This window comes from Barbus barbus (genome assembly GCF_936440315.1).
Source record: "Barbus barbus genome assembly, chromosome: 35".
Taxonomy (NCBI): Eukaryota; Metazoa; Chordata; class Actinopteri; order Cypriniformes; family Cyprinidae; genus Barbus; species Barbus barbus.
In genome coordinates, this window is record NC_136763.1 from 12,775,020 (window position 1) to 12,793,644 (window position 18,625).

An 18,625-nucleotide genomic window follows, 5' to 3' on the forward strand; every position below is an offset into this window, starting at 1 on the left:
AATAGGCTGATGTGCCAGTCATGTAGAAGATTTATTATGCTCAAACTAAATCGAATACCTCAGTACACCTCAGTTTTGATACTGGAAATCATTAGTACTGCCATTTGCTCTTTCGTGCCCACAATTAAAAACATAAAACAAAACATTCAAATTATTCAACAGCAAACTGGGAATGTCTGATGAACTGCAATAAGATTGCAGCTGACTTTTGACAGATATTTCATATCTGTTCTTTCAAAACTGGGTTAGGGTTTTTACATGACATTGTTTTTAGATTATTACAAACTGGGTTAAATTAGCATTGGGAAATGAATTGTTGGAAACACATATGTGACCCTGGACCACAAAAATAAGCACACATTGTATGGGTTATGCCAAAAATCATTAGGATTTTAAGTAGAGATCATGTTCCATGAAGATATTTTGTAAAAATCCTACTGTAAATATATCAAAACTTAATTTTTGATCAGTAATATATATTGCTATGAACTTCATTTTGGAAAACTTTAAAGCCAATTTTCTCAATATTTAGATGTTTTTTTGCACCCTCAGAATCCAGATTTTCAAATAGTTGTATCTCGACCAAATCTTGTCCTATCCTAACAATAAATCCCAACAAACAATGCATCAATGGAAAGCTTATTTATTCAGCTTTCAGATTATGTATAAATCTCAATAAAAAAATAAAAAATAATAATAATTACCCTTATGGCTAGTTTTGTGGTCCTGGGTCACATATTCACTATTAATTAGTAGTTTTCCCCTCAGTAAAGTCCTAACGTGTTGCTGCTGCTTATTGATAGGAAGTAAGGTAGGTGTGGGGTAGGGTTAAGGGATGTAGAAGGCATTATTAATAAGATGTGCTTTGTAAATACTAATGAACAGCCAAGAGTCAACTGGAATCCAGACTAAGAATAGTGCATGCCTTCTGTCTCCCACACGATGGCAGCACTGCGCAGAAGAACGGCTCGGATATTCCAGGCTCATTCTCTCAAGGATGTGAACCTTTCCTTCCTGTTTCGGTAACACAGGCAGCAAAACCTCCGCATAGTGGGCTGCAATAGACATCTATCAGGCCTCCATAATGGCTGTGTTCTTAGCCTTAGCGTTACAAAGACGCTTAAGTCATAGCTTCAGTCGCGCCAAATGTGTGATTGTATTAATTTAGCATCCGTTATTTTAGACCTTTTATTTCTTGTCGTCTGTATAGACTCAGCATCAGGAACACGCGCTGTTCTCCGGCAATTGTTCCCACCATATTCTCATGGCGGAGACTAAAATCATTTACCATATAGACGAGGAGGAAACTCCTTATTTGGTGAAACTGTCAGTAGCTCCAGAGAAGGTAACTTTGGCAGATTTCAAAAATGTCCTCAGCAACCGACCGGTCAACAGCTACAAATTTTTCTTTAAATCTATGGATCAAGATTTTGGGTAAGTCAAATGATGGGAATTGTCATTGTATTCATTCATTAATTGTATTCAATCCAGGCTGCGAATGAAGCTGTCATCATCGGCACCTGCCTGTCATCGGTGATGATGACTGTATCATCTCCTCCTTTGTGGGATCAGCATCAGAAAACAGCAGCTATGCTCTTAGCTGTTCAGTAGGCTATGCCATAGCACAACACGCTTTTTTTGCCTCTTTGATTCGCATTTTGAACTGGTTTGTTTGCATGGTAACCAAAATTTGATTTTTAGCAAGAAGAGCGAGAACTTGACCGTAACAGACTAAAATGATATTCATCCTGATTTGCTGTCATCTTGTGAAATCTTGCTTCGCAACTTTGCTGAAAAAACAACAACATCTTAAACCAGCCTAAGATGGTTTGCTGGTACCGGCTTGGACAGGCTAGGTAGTTTTAATGTTTTTTCTTGTTGGTCAGACTGGGAGACCATCTTAAACCACCTAAGCTCTATATGTGTCAGCATGGTCATTTGTGTTGTTAAGATGGTGATTTGTTATGAGATAATTTGGTTGGATTTTAATTTGGTGGCGTGAAAAAGCTAAAATGAGTCCACTCTAATCTTGTCAGAGCAGTCTGATGTGATTGTCATTTTCTAATCAGCCAATCACATGCCAGCAACGCAGTGCATTTAGACATGTAGAGATGCTCAAGTGACTTTGAACATGGCACCAGACAGGCTGATCTGAGTATTTCAGAAACTGCTGATCTACTGGGATTTTCTCGCACAACCATTTACAGAGAATGATCTGAAAATGGAATATGAGCAGCATTTCTGTAGGTTTCTGTAAAATGCCTTGTTGATTTTAGAAGAGAATGGTCAGAAATGTTCCATGTGATAGAAAGGTGAGATTAACTCAAATAAGCATATGTTACAACCAAGGTATGCAGAAGAGCATCTCTGAACCTTGAATCTCCTTGAAGAAGGGCCACAGAAGAAGAAGACCACATTGTGTGCCACTCCTGTCAGTTAAAAACTGTAAACTGAGGCAACAATTTGCACAGGCTCAGCAGACTTGGACAATAGAAAATTGGAAAAAGGTTGCCTGCTCTGAAAAGTCAGATTTCTACTACATTCAACATTCAGATGGTACACTGTAAAAAAATATTCCATAAAAAAATTGAAAAAGTACTGGCAGCTCATTACCCGGACTTTGTACCGTAATTAAAAAAACAAACATTTTCTGTTAATTGACAGTTTGCCCACAATAAAAAAACAGGACTTTTTCTGTGTTTTAATGGTGCATCTATAGTAAAAAAAAAACACTTTTTTTTGTTTTAATGGTATACCTACAATACAAAAACAGGACATTTACTATTATTTAATAGGGTATCCATTATTAAATAGGGTATTGCACACGTACAGTATAAAAACTGCAAATATTAACTAAATCCATAAAATAACATGTATACTGGCATCTCATTACCACGACTTTTTTCCTGTAATTAAAACAAAACTAAACATTTCTAAAACAAAATTGTTCAATATTATACCACCAGCAAACAATTACATTTATTTGTAGTTAACTGTGTACCTACAGTGACCTTTTAAAAAACAAAAAAAAATTCATTGTTTTATTTAAAAAAAAAAAAATAACATGAAACTTCATAACATCCAAGGGGAAGTCGTGGCCTAATGGTTAGAGAGTCGGACTCGTAATCGAAAGGTTGCAGGTTCGAGTCCCCGGCCGGCAGGAATTGTAGGTGGGGGGAGTGAATGTACAGCGCTCTCTCCACCCTCAATACCACGACTGCTCCCCTGGCGCCGCAGCATGGCTGCCCACTGCTCCGGGTGTGTGTTCACGGTGTGTGTGTGTGTGTGTGTGCATTTGTTCACTACTCACTGCTGTGTGTGTGCACTTGGATGGGTTAAACGCAGAGCACCAATTTCGAGTATGGGTCACCATACTTGACAATACGTCACGACTTTACTTTTTTTTACTTTTTTACTTTTTTTACATCCTTAACAGTTGGGATATGAACATAAACTTCAAAATTACCAATTTCATGGGTCAAGCAAAAACACAATACAGTTCAGGAATAGAGTGCAGGTCAACATGAGGTTTCTTAAGTACAAAATTATTGTACATTTTAGACACAGAACTAAGACATAACAGAGCCTAACGGAGGGTTATGTTTAGTGAAGCCTTGTTTAAATCCTTGGTTAAATTGAAAATACACAAAAAGGTACCTTTAAAAAGGCATTCAGAGTGAATGGCAACTGTCATATTAACGTAGAAAGGTCAGGGTCCTGCTCATGGGTGTGCTGTCTGTCTAATGTGTAATCCTGAAGGTATATTGGTCATAAGAAAAAGAACACTGTCAATGAAGAATCCACCCACTGAAGCCAGAGGGATCACTATTGCATCAAAGCACCAGTGCTGTAATGAAACACTACGGGATGTCTCTCTACAGCAGTCATGTTGTATTGGTACGGTCCTCTCCAGATGCTACTTTTTTGGCTGTAAGACAAAAACAATATATTAAATGGCTGTAATTAATGAAAGAAGAAATTTTACAGATTGCAGATTATATGAAATCACTTAAAACAAAAGTTTGTTTTAGAAAAGTTATTCAAGTTTAAATTTTTTTGTTATGGAAATGTACATTAATATTATATTTTTCTTTTAATAATTAAAAAAAAAAAATGTTTCCGCCAAAAAAAAAATACTAGAAAGTCAGAGCCTCAAGTCTAACCAAGTTGTGTGTAATAAAGTTTTCTGGGAGACTTTCAGATGCTGTGTTTCAATAGTGATTCCTAAAGGTCACTTAGTTAAAGGAACACTCCTGTTTATTTGGAAATAGGCTCATTCTATTGCAAAATATTAAAGTAAACAAGTTCTACTGGCAGAACAGTGACATTTAGCAGCCAGGATATACATGTTTTATGCACACTCTTGTCATAAATTAATCAATTACTGTTCTGACATAATTTATATTATAAAAGATAGATTTATATTGTGGAAAGACAGAGACGGGGAGAAAGATGAACAGAGAGAGAGGAAGTGTGAAAATCAAAAGGGAGTGTGTAATGACCTTTAAATCTTCCAAGGATTCTGAAAGTCACTCAGATCTGACAGGAATCGAAGCAGTTTTGGTGGAATGCTGTATTGTTTTGTGCCCTTTTTTCTGCTTTAGACCCACGTTCTGGATTTATACCCAACAGGCTCCTGTGTCAAAGACAAAAACAAAACAAAAATTATAATGCCACTTTGCATTGCAAAATGAAGTATACTTTAAACTGGACAAAGAACATTGTCAAAATTGGAAAAACTCCAGAGTCAGGGCTGCTCCTTTGGGGTACATGTTGTTCAGCACATAGAAAAGAATGTAAAGCACAACTTTAAGCTAAACTGCTTAAATAAATAGTTTTTTTTTACAGCCTTGTTTTGTCTCCTTCCCTAACAGCGTTATGTTACACGGCCACACACACAAATGACAGACCTGCTTACAGCTGTTTAGCATCATTACGAACGTGAACATTGGATTAGTGAAGTGACATACTGCCAACTATGGTGACCCATACTCGGAATTCGTGCTCTGCACTTAACCCATCCAGCAGTGAACACACACACACCGTGAACATACCCCCGGAGCAGTGGGCAGCCATTTATGCTGCGGCGCCCGGGGAGCAGTTGTGGGTTCGGTGCCTTGCTCAAGGGCACCTCAGTCGTGGTATTGAGGGTGGAGAGAGCGCTGGACATTCACTCCCCCCACCTACAATCCCTGCCGACCCGAGACTCGAACCCGCAACCTTTGGATTACGAGTCCGACTCTCTAAACATTAGGCCACGACTTCCCCAGTGTTAGTGTTGTTCTTCAGTCAAATGACAAAATTCAGTATGCAAACAGGAACACAAACGACAAATTATATTTAAAAAGTGCCTTTACACGACTAAACGACACCATTAACACAGCCGTCTCGACTCGACCAAACTAACGTCACTAGACAATAGTTACGAACTTAAACGGTTATTGTATACATATTAAAGCAAGAAAACATTCATTTTAAATTGCCATTTGAATAATTACGTTACCTTTTCAACTCAACGTGGAGCTTGGAGAGAGACACAGTGGGGGATGTTCAAGTTCGAAGTTCCCGCCTAGCGTTAGATAAAACAAAATACTGACATAAAACTGTAAATTCACAGACACTCACCAACTGCCACAAACATTGGGGCTGTTGTGTTGGCATAAGTAACTTTACAAAAAATAATCACTCACAGAAAGCTTCTCAGTTTGTAAACTTATGGAAAAAATCATCAGTCCTTTAATCTCCCAAACCAAGTGCGTTGTGAACACTAAGTTAACGAATGTTCACGTGAACTCCGGATAGTATTTCACATGACCAACAAAGACTATCTCATTTAAACAGTCAAATTGTTAAATTGCAGTGATAATGTTTCATAAAAAGACTTACCGCTCAAACAGGTGAATAAAACGTGCTGTAACGGCCACCAGAAGTAGCGGAGCAGAGATCAAGATCCCATAAAGCAAAGCGAAAATGTAAATAGACGGAAAAACACATGTGAATCACGGCCTACGGACAATTTCTGGTAAAATTTACGGTCATACAACTGTTAATACACGGATATTTTTTACAGTGTAGGGTCAGAATTTGGCAGAAACAACATGAAAGCCTGGATCTAACCTGCCATGCATCAACAGTTCAGGCTGCTGGTGCTGGTGTAATGGTGTGGGGCATGTTTTCTTGGCACATTTGGGACCCATAGTACAAATTGAGCATTTTTTAAATGTCACAGTCTATCTGAGTATATGTCCATCAATTTATGACCACAGAGTACCCATCTTGTGATGTGAGTATATTTTAACGGATGCTTGTTTAAAATGTACAGCATAAGATATGTGCACACACAGAGATGGTGCCGTTTCAGAATATTCTTCTATGCAAAGCAATAATTAAAAGTGTTGCTTTTAAGCCTGCTATGCAAATTTCTGATCATATTTGACTTATTGGTGCGTATACTTTAGGATAGTCACAAAACAGTGTTTCAAATATGTTCCAGTCAAATTTCCTTTGATTTAAGCCACTTCAGACGATTATACTTAGATCCTGATAAGGATTCTTTGCAAAGACTGTTGCCTCAGGCTGTTCTTATCAGAACGCTCCATTAGATCCATTCGAAGGTCATTAGCTTACAAACTGTTTTGTAAGTGGTTGATTATTAGTCATTATGTCTTCACTTGCAGCTGGCATCAAATGCGGGTTAATTATTGTTTTCTTTTTGCCATAATGATTGTTTTTATTACGAACTGGCAAAATCTTAATCTTGTATTATTATGGCAGTGGTTCACTGTACAAATATATCAGATCTGAAATTGTGTTTTTTAAGTGAAATTCCATAAATCTTTTGCATTTGATTGCATTTCATAATAGAACTTATATTATCCTTTTCTAAAACATCTAGGCCCGGTTTCACAGACTAGGCCAGGATTAAGCCATAGTTCAATTAGGAAATTTAAGTAATTTTTATAAACGTGCTTAGAAAAAAACATTACTGGTGTGTTTTTTTGAAACAAAACCAAGGCATTGATATATTTTAAGATCAGTCAGTGCAAGTTTTTTTTTCAGTTGAAACAGCTCAGATTTACATTTTAGTCTGGGACTAGGCTTAAGCCTTGTCTGTGAAACCGGGGGCTAGAGTCTTAGGCATTTCAATTTAAATAATATCACTATAGAGATAAATTTTGCTCATTGAGCCTGTAAATACTACTCACTTCTTGTGAATTCTGAATTTAAATTGTGTTAACTATACCTTTAATGATTTTGATTGAATGATTTGTTTCATCAACGTAGAATAAACTTTCCTTTTTAAGCACTCACTATGGCATCATTCAAATGAATTTTAAGACTATTTAATTAGTCATCTGACTGTCTAACTTAAGTTTAGGCTTCTTAGCTTCCTGCTGTTACTTTGACATTAAATTTGCTTTGCATTGCCCAAATTTCACGTACTCTAAATTATCATAAAACTTTGCTTTCTCACGAAATACGAATTTCCATTGCAAAATACAGATTAGCTGAACAAACACCAACATTCTCACTGAACTTTTTCATTTAAATACATGTACATTTGCATTTATTCAAATGCATGATTTCTTTTCTCTGGTAAACATTCTTCCTTCAGTCAGGTACATGAGTTGGTAAAGGGTCAGAGGTTATGCAGAACCTTTTATTTTTTATCTTTGCTGACTTTGCAATTTATATGCTTTTGTTGAGTGTTAGTTTATGTGAGGGACGGGTATCAACTAAATCACATGTTGACACATGGAAATCTGGAGAAATAAAACCTCTTGTGTCAATGTGTCAACTCAAACGGAAGAGCCCAGCTAAGCATTTGAAAGAAATACATAAATGAAGAAAAAAGACGAAATGTTGTATGCCATGGATTAATGTTTAATCCACTAGATTTGGAGCCAAAATTTACCTACTCATCTCTGTATTTTTACACAAAGATTGGTAGGTAAATTTACACTTGTCACTGGACAAATCTGACACTGTGTCCTGTCTTCATTTGGCAAGAGTTTGATGTAAAACAACATGATTTGTTATTGTTGTTGTTTTTTTTTTAAACTAATGAGATTAGGTAACTATAACTATTCCCTCACCTGAATATGATTTTCTTTGTGTAAAAGTTGAATAATCATGTTATCTTTACAGAGTAGCTCAAAGTTTTCTATCCAAATGCTCACTATGACATCATGCAAATAAATTTCAAGACTAGTTTAACATTATATCAGTTCTTGTAACAGCTGCTGTCTGTCTCATCATGGAGACGTTTGGGCTTCTTAGCTTCCTGCTACTGGTGCTCCATACTTCTGCCAATGGACCCGTACCAGGATTAATGAAGCAAATCATCCATGTAGATGAGAAAATGTCATGGTTTAGTGCAAGGCAATATTGCTTCAATAATTCTGGACAACTCTATGTAGCCTCAGATAAGAATGATGTGAAGAATTTCAGTAGTTCTGCCAACCAGCTCTCTTGGGTGGGACTTTATAGCTTATTAACAACATGGTACTGGATGGATAAAACCATGCCCGCTTATTTCAACTGGTTTGTTGATGCCTCAATGAGCAAGCTTGGATATTGGTTTGTCCAGACATGTGACAAACTGTTCTTTGTGCATAAGAAGGTTTCTGGAGACTGGGTTTTAGTCAAAGAAAACAAAGCTTGGCAAGAGGCAAAACAACATTGTGAAACGCATCATGCTGGTCTTGCAATTATACGTAATTCTGTGGACAGCTACTATATCCGTTCTCTGCTAGATTATAGTTTGGCCTGGCAAGAGTTAAAGATTCTTCTTTGAAAGAGACATGGCGATGGGTGAACAACGAGCCTGCCACATTCTCCATGTGGAACAGCTGTTTGTTTTGTGCAGTGATTGATTGGAGAGGATCCTGGCATGACCGTGTTTGTTTTGAGGAACATCCATTTATCTGCTTCAGAAAAGTTAACAACACCCTTGAATTCAGGCTGGTCAATGAAAATAAAATCTGGAAAGAAGCTCAGTCTCACTGCAAGCTGTTGAACATGAACCTAGTGATGATGAAAACGGAAGAAGAATTGACTGAGTTAATGGTTTATATCCATGGCATACACAGTTTTTTTGTGGGTAATCTTTACTTTTGGATTGGGTTATATAGTAACCCTTGGATTTGGTTTGATAGCAGAATAAAGATTCAATATTGGAATAGCATGCAACCTGATAATGTAGATTTCAAGAACAGAATCATTTCATCAAACAGACAAGCGTGTGGAGCTTTAAAGGATGGTGAGATATTTGATGAGTCCTGTATTGATCCACTCCCCTTCTGGTGTCAGAACCCAAATCATGGATGGAGGCCTTGAAACACTGTAGAGACAGATATGTGGACTTGGCCAGTTTGTCAAGAGCTATGGAGCAGCAAGTGGCTGAGAATGACGTCCAGAGTAATTATGTGTGGATTGGGCTGAACTTTCTAGCGGGTAGTTGGATCTGGGTGTCTGGGGATAATATACAGTATGTGAACTGGGTGACTGATGGAAACCTACAGTGTCCAGTCTCTCGTCGCTGTGGAGCCCTCACTGTAGCAAACGGGGAGTGGGAGCCAAGACCATGTGAGGAGAGACTGGAATTTCTCTGTTTTCAGAAGTGACTTAAAAGAGGTATAGAGAGATGAAAACCTGCTGAAGTTTAACAGTAAATTTTAATGAAATGTAATTGCTCCTCTTTTTTTTTTTGCATGATGGTTTGCTTTTGGATAGCAAGTTTGCCAAACCATTCAAATATGGCTTTAATGCTGTAAAGTTAGATGAATGCTTGACTGTAATGTGTGCTAGTTATTTAGCTGTGGAGGTTGGGATCAGTAACATATGGTTGCTACTTGCTAGTGAAAGCAAGAAGTAAACTATTCAGTAGCTGTTAATGGATAATGGGTCCAGGCTTTCATAGCTGATAAACATTAAAGGGGTCATATGACGTTGCTAAAAAGAACATTGTTTTGTGTATTTGGTGTAATGCAATGTGTTTATGCGGTAAAAACACATTAATTTCCACTTACTGTACATTATTGTTGCTCTTTATGTCCCGCTTTTCTGAAACGCGCCGATTTTTACAAAGCTCATCGTTCTGAGAAGCAAGGCTCTGATTGGCCAGCTATCCAGTGCCTTGTGATTGGCCGAATACCTCAAGCGTGTGTCGGAAATGTCCCACACCGTATTGTGATGCCGTGTCTCGGCGCGACGAGACAAAAACAATAAAACCCATTATAACCGAGGCATTCGTTGCATCCAGTGGGGACATAATTACTGATTATAATGACTTCTACTGTCTTTTTACGCATCGCGCCTCGTAAACATTACCATGTCTGCATTTGTGATCGGAGAAACGACAAACAAGCACTACTCTACAGTGGCAAATTCTTTAAATAAGAAAATGGACTTACAGGCTGTGAGTCAGAAGCACCAGACTGTCCTTGCGACGTTGGAATTGCCCCACTTTATAGAAACAGCCTTTGTGCAAGCCATGTAGGCTACTCTTCCCGGTTCAGGAAATAGTCCTCCGTAAAATGCGCTGCACACACTCTAATATTTGGGTTGAACTGTTCTAGAACAGTGCTGTAAATACAATTTAACCACTGATTTCTAGTTGTGTAAAAGCCCAACTTTTGGAAGCCCAAACAAAGTACTTTCGCTTTCACAACGAAACACAGCGTCTCCAGGACATGGCGCCGGCGGCAGCAACAATACTACAGCGAGAATAATAGTTCCAGCTTCTTTCATTGCGTATACATTTTGGCGGTGTTTTGCAAATCTTCCCACACCGTGACGTAGACATGTGGGGGCATGTTTGAGTTAGCCATTTTTGTCACGGTGCACACACGAGGGAGGAACCAGGAACACGCAGACGAGGATATAAACTCAAATAACATACTTTACTGAGGACATCAAGGCAGGGCAAGACACAGACATCAAACACCGGGGAGTAATGAGTAGACCAGATGAAGTTTAACTGAACAGACAGGACTAATATACACAGGTAAATCATAGATAACGAGACGAACACGGCTAGACAAGAATTAACTAATGATTACGCTTAACAAGGACAGGAAACAAACCAAATATGGGCACAAGAGGCAGGAACACATGACACACACACAACAGTTCCCTTACAATTTTAGGAAGGCGTGGTCGAGTCTTAACTTTGATAAAGAATATCTCTTTGGTTTTGAGACTTTAGTCTTTGCAACTTAAGGGATCTTATCTATGCACAAACAGCTTGTAACACTCCAAAGAGAAAGGAAAACTTGAAATCGCATCATATGACCCCTTTAAATAAAGAATTTCATGTGATTGTGTATTTAAATTATGCTTGAATATTCCCAAACACTATGACATTGCGATCTCTGTGTGAGATATGTGATTGTTGTCATATTTCTATATAAATCTAAAATACATGTATGTTTGTATTAAAGTAGAAATAGATGATAAATATGCCTTTCGTATGCTATTAAATAGTAAGCACTTTGAGTGTCTTGTTCATCATATTTATATTCATATAATATAGTAATATAAAATAATATAGATGAATATTCAATTCAGTGTGTGCACTTGCTTGGCCATTTGTAGTTGATAAACAGGAAAGTGGGTCCAGCTGAATTGAAATGATCATTTGTTGGTTTGGTATAATAAAGGTTATTATACCGCGGCAGCGGTCGCGGCAGTCGTCGTGTGAAGCCCTCCTAGTGTGAAGACCAAAGAGTGTAAAGACCATCGACTCTACCGTGCGACTCCACCGGGCAGGGACACCGGCAAGGGATAGTAGTAGCTTTTTATTTAATTTTTTCATTGATATGTTTATTATTGAAATGTTGTTGTTATATGCATGTGTTAATTTTATTTAATTTCTTTATTTTCTTAAATGTGTGGGTAGATAGTATTTATAGAGTTGTAACTTTTTAGTTTTAGTTACTTTTTCTTATTTGTAAGTCGCTTTGGACAAAAGCGTCTGCTAAATGACAAAAGTAAAAAAGTAAAGAGTGTAAAGACCATCGACTCTACCGTGCGACTCCACCGGGCAGGGACACCGGCAAGGGATAGTAGTAGCTTTTTATTTAATTTTTTCATTGATATGTTTATTATTGAAATGTTGTTGTTATATGCATGTGTTAATTTTATTTAATTTCTTTATTTTCTTAAATGTGTGGGTAGATAGTATTTATAGAGTTGTAACTTTTTAGTTTTAGTTACTTTTTCTTATTTGTAAGTCGCTTTGGACAAAAGCGTCTGCTAAATGACAAAAGTAAAAAAGTAAAGAGTGTAAAGACCATCGACTCTACCGTGCGACTCCACCGGGCAGGGACACCGGCAAGGGATAGTAGTAGCTTTTTATTTAATTTTTTCATTGATATGTTTATTATTGAAATGTTGTTGTTATATGCATGTGTTAATTTTATTTAATTTCTTTATTTTCTTAAATATGTGGGTAGATAGTATTTATAGAGTTGTAACTTTTTAGTTTTAGTTACTTTTTCTTATTTGTAAGTCGCTTTGGACAAAAGCGTCTGCTAAATGACAAAAGTAAGTAAGTAAAGTATATAAAAGCAACAGAACTGAAATTATATCACATTTATCAGCAGCACAGCACATTAGTGAGAATATCGCGATATCCGCCTTTGATCTCATAGGTATCAATTCGAAAGGTCAGAAGTGTCCATCTTGATTGCGCTTATTTCACTCCTCCCCTCACCGTAGCGCCTACTCTCGCTACACTTCAGGCGAGGCGCATCTCAAACAAGTCCAATAACTGTCATTGCTACTGAGCCGCGTAATGCGTTTTCTTTAACCGATTTCTGAGGGAAACAGCATGAACCCTTGCACGTTCGTTCATATTCTACATCTGCTTAACTGTCGATATAGTTCGCATAATCATCAGTAAAGTGTATTCTGAGATCTGAGGTCTTATATCACTGCATTAGTTGATTGAGGCGCATTACGCGTCGTTGGGGAATCCTGGAGTGTGACGTCGGAGGGGAACCCCAGTATTACAGCACAGCGTCACACAAGCCATGATACAAAGTTACAGAAACTAAGCAACCGAAAGCAATATATGTCTTCCTCAGATGTAATGTTAGTTCTGTACTTCAGCGTTGGGTAAAAGAGCATTATAATCTTCTTTGTGGTAGATGCTTACATGTAGGCTACAGGAAACAGCAAAGATGTTGAATTAAACATACACACAATCAGCGTTTCCACGTTTATACTGGCCCCGATAATCAAAACTTCTACTTAGCGCTTGCTCCATTTCTGCAAATCAGTTTTTGTAAATGAATGACTTGATCCACATATGGCCTTCATCAACAGCCGCTTGCGCCACCTGCTGGTGAGCGGCTGACATCAGCTGGAGATTATGCATCGGTGCTCTACTGCTATTCCTGCGGGTCTCGGATGTGCAACGCTGAATTTTCTGCCGAACTTTAACCACTGAATTTGTGGCAGCGAATTTGGAAAGTGAAATAAAATGACCGAAATTCAGCTGTCTAATATTATACATCGTAATTTTAAACAGATTGAATATTTTGGAAGTGAATTCTGGAAGGTGAATATGAATTATTGAACTTTTAATTATGAAAATGTGTGTGAAATATTTTGAATTGAAATATTAACAGCTTAAATAAACAACTGTGTTAAATTTCTGGACCTAAAAATAAAAAAATTAAAATTATTTTCGATTTGTGGAATTCAGCATGCTTTGTTTCAAAAACCATTATTCTGCTTCCATACATTTTTTTTTTTAATAAAATATTGAAATGAAAAATCTTACGTTTGTTTGATGTTGTTTGTTAATAATTTAATAATTTAAATAATTTAATACATTTTTAATTCAATCTATAAAATCATTTCTAATGTATGTTATTACTATTTGTTTCTTTTAAAATACATTGATCTTGCTTGAAACTTTCCATAGATGCTTGTATTGCAATAAAAATAAGCAAATTAATAAATAATAAACAGGTTTAATCTCTCAATGGGTTTGTCCTTCTATCCATTTGAATAAATTTGCCACATAATATATAAATATTTTGACAATATTTACTATAGCAAAGTTTCAGCAATGATGTTTCCATAATTTGTCAAGCACACTAGTAGAAACCTTTTTTAATTAAAAAAATATTCTTGTATAATTTTTAAAATAATGTTTACATTGTTACATTTGCACTACAAATGTAAACGCAGTAACTTTTCCAACACTGGAAATGAGAGAAACATTTTTGATTGAAATTTGATTTGGTTGTCTCCTTTAAAATAAGATTTTTGAGGCAGAAAGTTGAATTACCATGTTGTTGTCTTAACATAGTATAGCTCAAACTTTTTATTCAAGCACTCACTATGATGCCATGCAAATGAATCTCAAGACTAGTTTGACATTATATCAGTTCTTGTATCAGAGATGTTTGGGCTATGTAGCTTCGAATGAGAATGATGTGAAGAATTTCAGCAGTTCTGCCAACCAGCTCTCTTGGGCCGCACTTATTAGCGTATTTTCATCATGGAAGTGGGTGGATGAGACCAAAACCAGTTACTTCAACTTGTGTGGGGAATATGCTTTAATAAATCAGTCAGGACATTAGTATACCACTACATGTGACAAACTATTCTTTGTGTGTAAGAAAGTGTAAGATTTTCTGGAAATTGGGTCTTAATAATAGAAAATAAAACTTGGCAAGAGGCAAAACAAATGGATCACACTTGTCTGGTGACTAAGCGGATAACACCAATATCCATGCTGTGCTAAATTACAGTTTGGCCTGCACTGGTTTATCTAGAGTTCCTTTGAATGATACCTGGAGATGGGTGAACAACGAACCTGTCACATATACTCCAGCTTGTCTGCCGCTTTGTTTTGCATGGTGATTGATTGGAGGGAAGAGAAAATGAATTTCAAACATGAACTTCTAAACATCCTATTGCTACATTGACATTAAATTCCTCTGTCTCTGTATTTTCTGATAGATGTCTGACAGTTTTCAGATCAGACAGAATTATTATTTATCACAAGGCTTTGGTTTCTCGTGAGATGAGGTGAATTTCCATTGCAAAGTACAGATTAGCTGCACAGACATTAGCTGCACTGATCTTTTTCATTTAAATACACGTTTTCTTTTCTTAGATAAACACACTGTCAGATACACATGCGTGATTGTTAAAGGTTCAGAAGTGACTTATTCCTGTTGGTCCAGTACCTTTAACTTTTTAACCTCTGTTAGCTTTTAGTAGGTTGCATACAGTGTTGCAACATGAAATTCTGAGGGAAAAATATCAAACTTTATGCATCCTAGATAAACTTCTAACTTTGTAATTCCATGTCAACTCAACCATAGTTTGAAAGAAATAGATAACTGAAGAAGAAAGCCAAAACACTAAATGCCATGAATGAATGGGGAAAGTGTCACTTTTTCCAAATTTGTGTGCCTGTATTATTAAAGATGTCTCAGTGTCCTTTTAGATTCTGGTTCTTAAATGACTTTTCTTTTGGTGTCTTATTTTTCAAGCAGTACATGGTTAAATCCCAGAGATATGGTGATGAAAACCAATTTTTGTGAAACATTTTATAAATCTACAAAGCTTTAAAGAAATGTAACAGATGGTCACCACACTGGATGATTTAGGCATTAGCTCAATAATAGTCAAGTCAAGTAAAGTCAATATTATTTGTATAGTGCTTTTAACAATGAAAATTGTGTCAAAGCAGCTTTACATCAGCTTGATAGATTTTTTATATCAGCTTTACAGTATTTAGACGGGGAAATTGTTTAAAACACCCAGGGTGATCTTTAATATGTTTGCATTTTACACAGGCAACCTTTAAAAAATAGAGTCACACCTAATTTATGTCATCCTTCTTATCCACATGTCAAAACCTGATACTCTGAAAAGTAACAGGGCTGAGAGTAACAGGTTTGACAATTTCAAACTAATTTGCTCATTGCTAGCTAATAGTCAAGGTCAAAAAGCACATGTTGTACACTTTGAAAGGATTTTACTTGTAGATACTGATTGTTTTAAATTAAAATGGTAACAGTATTAACATTGCATTAACATTGCAGGGGTGGCGATGGCGCAGTGGATAAGACACATGCCTTTGGTGTGAGAAACCTGGGTTCGAATCCACTGTGAGACACCAATGTGTCCCTGAGCAAGACACTTAACCCCTAGTTGCTCCAGAGGCGTGCGACCTCTGACATATATAGCAATTGTAAGTCGCTTTGGATAAAAGCGTCAGCTAAATTAATAAATGTAAATGTAAATTGCATGATGTCTCCCCCTCAGTCAAGCATCATAAATAATCAGAAATAGAACATTAAAAGAGAGGGAGAAACTTGCTTGTGTTTTAACTGTTGGAATCCTGGTTGAGAAATAATGTACCTTAGAAGTCACATCACTGTACCATGATTTTAGGTGTCCATAATACAAAGTAATTACCTAATTAAGTACTTAGTAGTAGCCGTTGTACTTACATGAAATAAAATGTACTTACCATGTAACTAAGTTATGGAACAGCCTGTACTTACAGTCTGTAAATGCGCCATAATTGTAATTGTAATTACACATATGTAACAGACCGAGTCTGTTACACAGCTACTTATGTAACCAACCAACCATTGTTACATATGTGTTGCAGACTTTATACAACGTAATTATAAATGCAAGTATACAGACATAAGCTAAAATGTATCAAGATTGTACTTAAGTGTACTTCATGTGTACAGGTGCATCGCAATAAATTAGAATGCCATGGAAAAGTTCATTTATTTCAGTAATTCAACTCAGATTGTGAAACTCGTGTATTAAATCAATGCACACAGACTGAAGTAGTTTAAGTCTTTGGTTCTCAACAAATTAGAATACTTCATAAGACCAATAAAAACTTTTTTAGTGAATTGTTGGCCTTCTGGAAAGTATGTTCATTTACTGTATATGTACTCAATACTTGGTAGGGGCACCTTTTGCTTTAATTACTGCATCAATGCGGCGTGGCAGGGAGGTGATCAGTTTGTGGCACTGCTGAGGTGGTATGGAAGCCCAAGTTGCTTTGATAGCGGCCTTCAGGTCATCTGCATTGTTGGGTCTGGTGTCTCTCATCTTCCTCTTCACAATACCCCATAGATTGTCTATGGGGTTCAGGTCAGGCGAGTTTGCTGGCCAATCAATCACAGTAACACCATGGTCAATGAACCAGCTTTTGGTACTTTTGACAGTGTGGGCAGGTGCCAAGCCCTGCTGGAAAATGAAATCAGCATCTCCATAAAGCTTGTCAGCAGAAGGAAGCATGAAGTGCTCTAAAATTTCCTGGTAGATGGCTGCGTTGACTGTGGACTTCAGAAAACACAGTGGACCAACACCAGCAGATGACATGGCAGCCCAAATCATCACTGACTGTTGAAACTTCACACTGGACTTCAAGCTACATGGATTCTGTGCCTCTCCACTCTCGACGTTGATTTCCAAATGAAATGCAAAATTTACTTTCATCTGAAAAGAGGACTTTGGACCACTGAGCAACAGTCCAGTTCTTTTTCTCCACAGCCCAGGTAAGATGCTTCTGACGTTGTCTCTGGTTCAGAAGTGGCTTGGTAGCCCTTTTCCTGAAGATGTCTGAGCGTGGTGACTCTTGATGGACTGACTCCAGCTTCAGTCCACTCCTTGTGAAGCTCTCCCAAGTGTTTGAATCAGCTTTGCTTGACAGTATTCTCAAGCTTGCAGTCATCCCTGTTGCTTGTGCACCTTTTCATTCCCAAATTCGTCCTTCCAGTCAACTTTGCATTTAATATGCTTTGATACAGCACTCTGTAACCAGCCACACCTTTCAGTAATGACCCTCTGTGACTTACCCTCTTTGTGGAGGGCGTCAGTGTTTGTCTTCTGGATCATTGCCAAGTCAGCAGTCTTCTCCATTATTGTAGTTTCAAAGAATAAGAGATACCCGGAGTTTATACTGTAGGGATGGTCATTAACTGAAACTCAAATGTAAATATTCTAATGTTTTGAGATACTGATTTTTGACTTTCATGAGCTGTAAGCTCTAATCATCAAAATTAAAACCAAAAATTTTTTTGAAATGTTTTACTTTACATGCAATGAATCTAAAATATATGAAAGTTTCACTTTTTGAAATAACTTACAAGAAAAAATTAACTTTTTCACGACATTCTAATTTATTGAGATGCACCTGTATCTATACTGTACACCTTATATAGCTGCACCTTTGTTTGATTTGACCCACCAGTACACAGCTTAAATACATGTAATACCTTTCTAATTACATTACAATTACAGAATATTACACCGGCATAAGCTACTTAAAATAAAGTCCCAAGACTGTATTTAAGTGTCCAAGTAGCTGTGTAACATACTCGTCCTGTTACATATGTGTAATAGTAGCTGCCTATTACATCTACATAATTACAAACTGTAATTACAGGCTGTTCCATAACTTAGTTACATAGTAAGTACATTTTATTTCATGTAAGTACAACGGCTACTACTAAGTACTTAATTAGGTAATTACTCTGTATTATGACGCCTTAAAATAAAGCGTTACTGGAGTTTTGGGTGACAGTAACAGGACTGACATGAAATCACGGGACACCGATAA

General features: G+C 37.0%; 1 protein-coding gene across 1 annotated transcript in view; it reads left to right on the forward strand.

The window, feature by feature from the left end:
- The first annotated feature begins 999 nt into the window (after positions 1–999).
- Positions 1,000–18,625, forward strand: part of LOC306854666 (segment polarity protein dishevelled homolog DVL-1-like) — a 40,228-nt gene continuing 22,602 nt past the window's right edge. Inside the window, exon 1 of the mRNA XM_079392862.1 lies at positions 1,000–1,434. Coding sequence (XP_079248988.1) covers positions 1,265–1,434 — 170 coding nt within the window. The 5' untranslated portion in view covers positions 1,000–1,264. The remainder of the gene's footprint in view (positions 1,435–18,625) is intronic.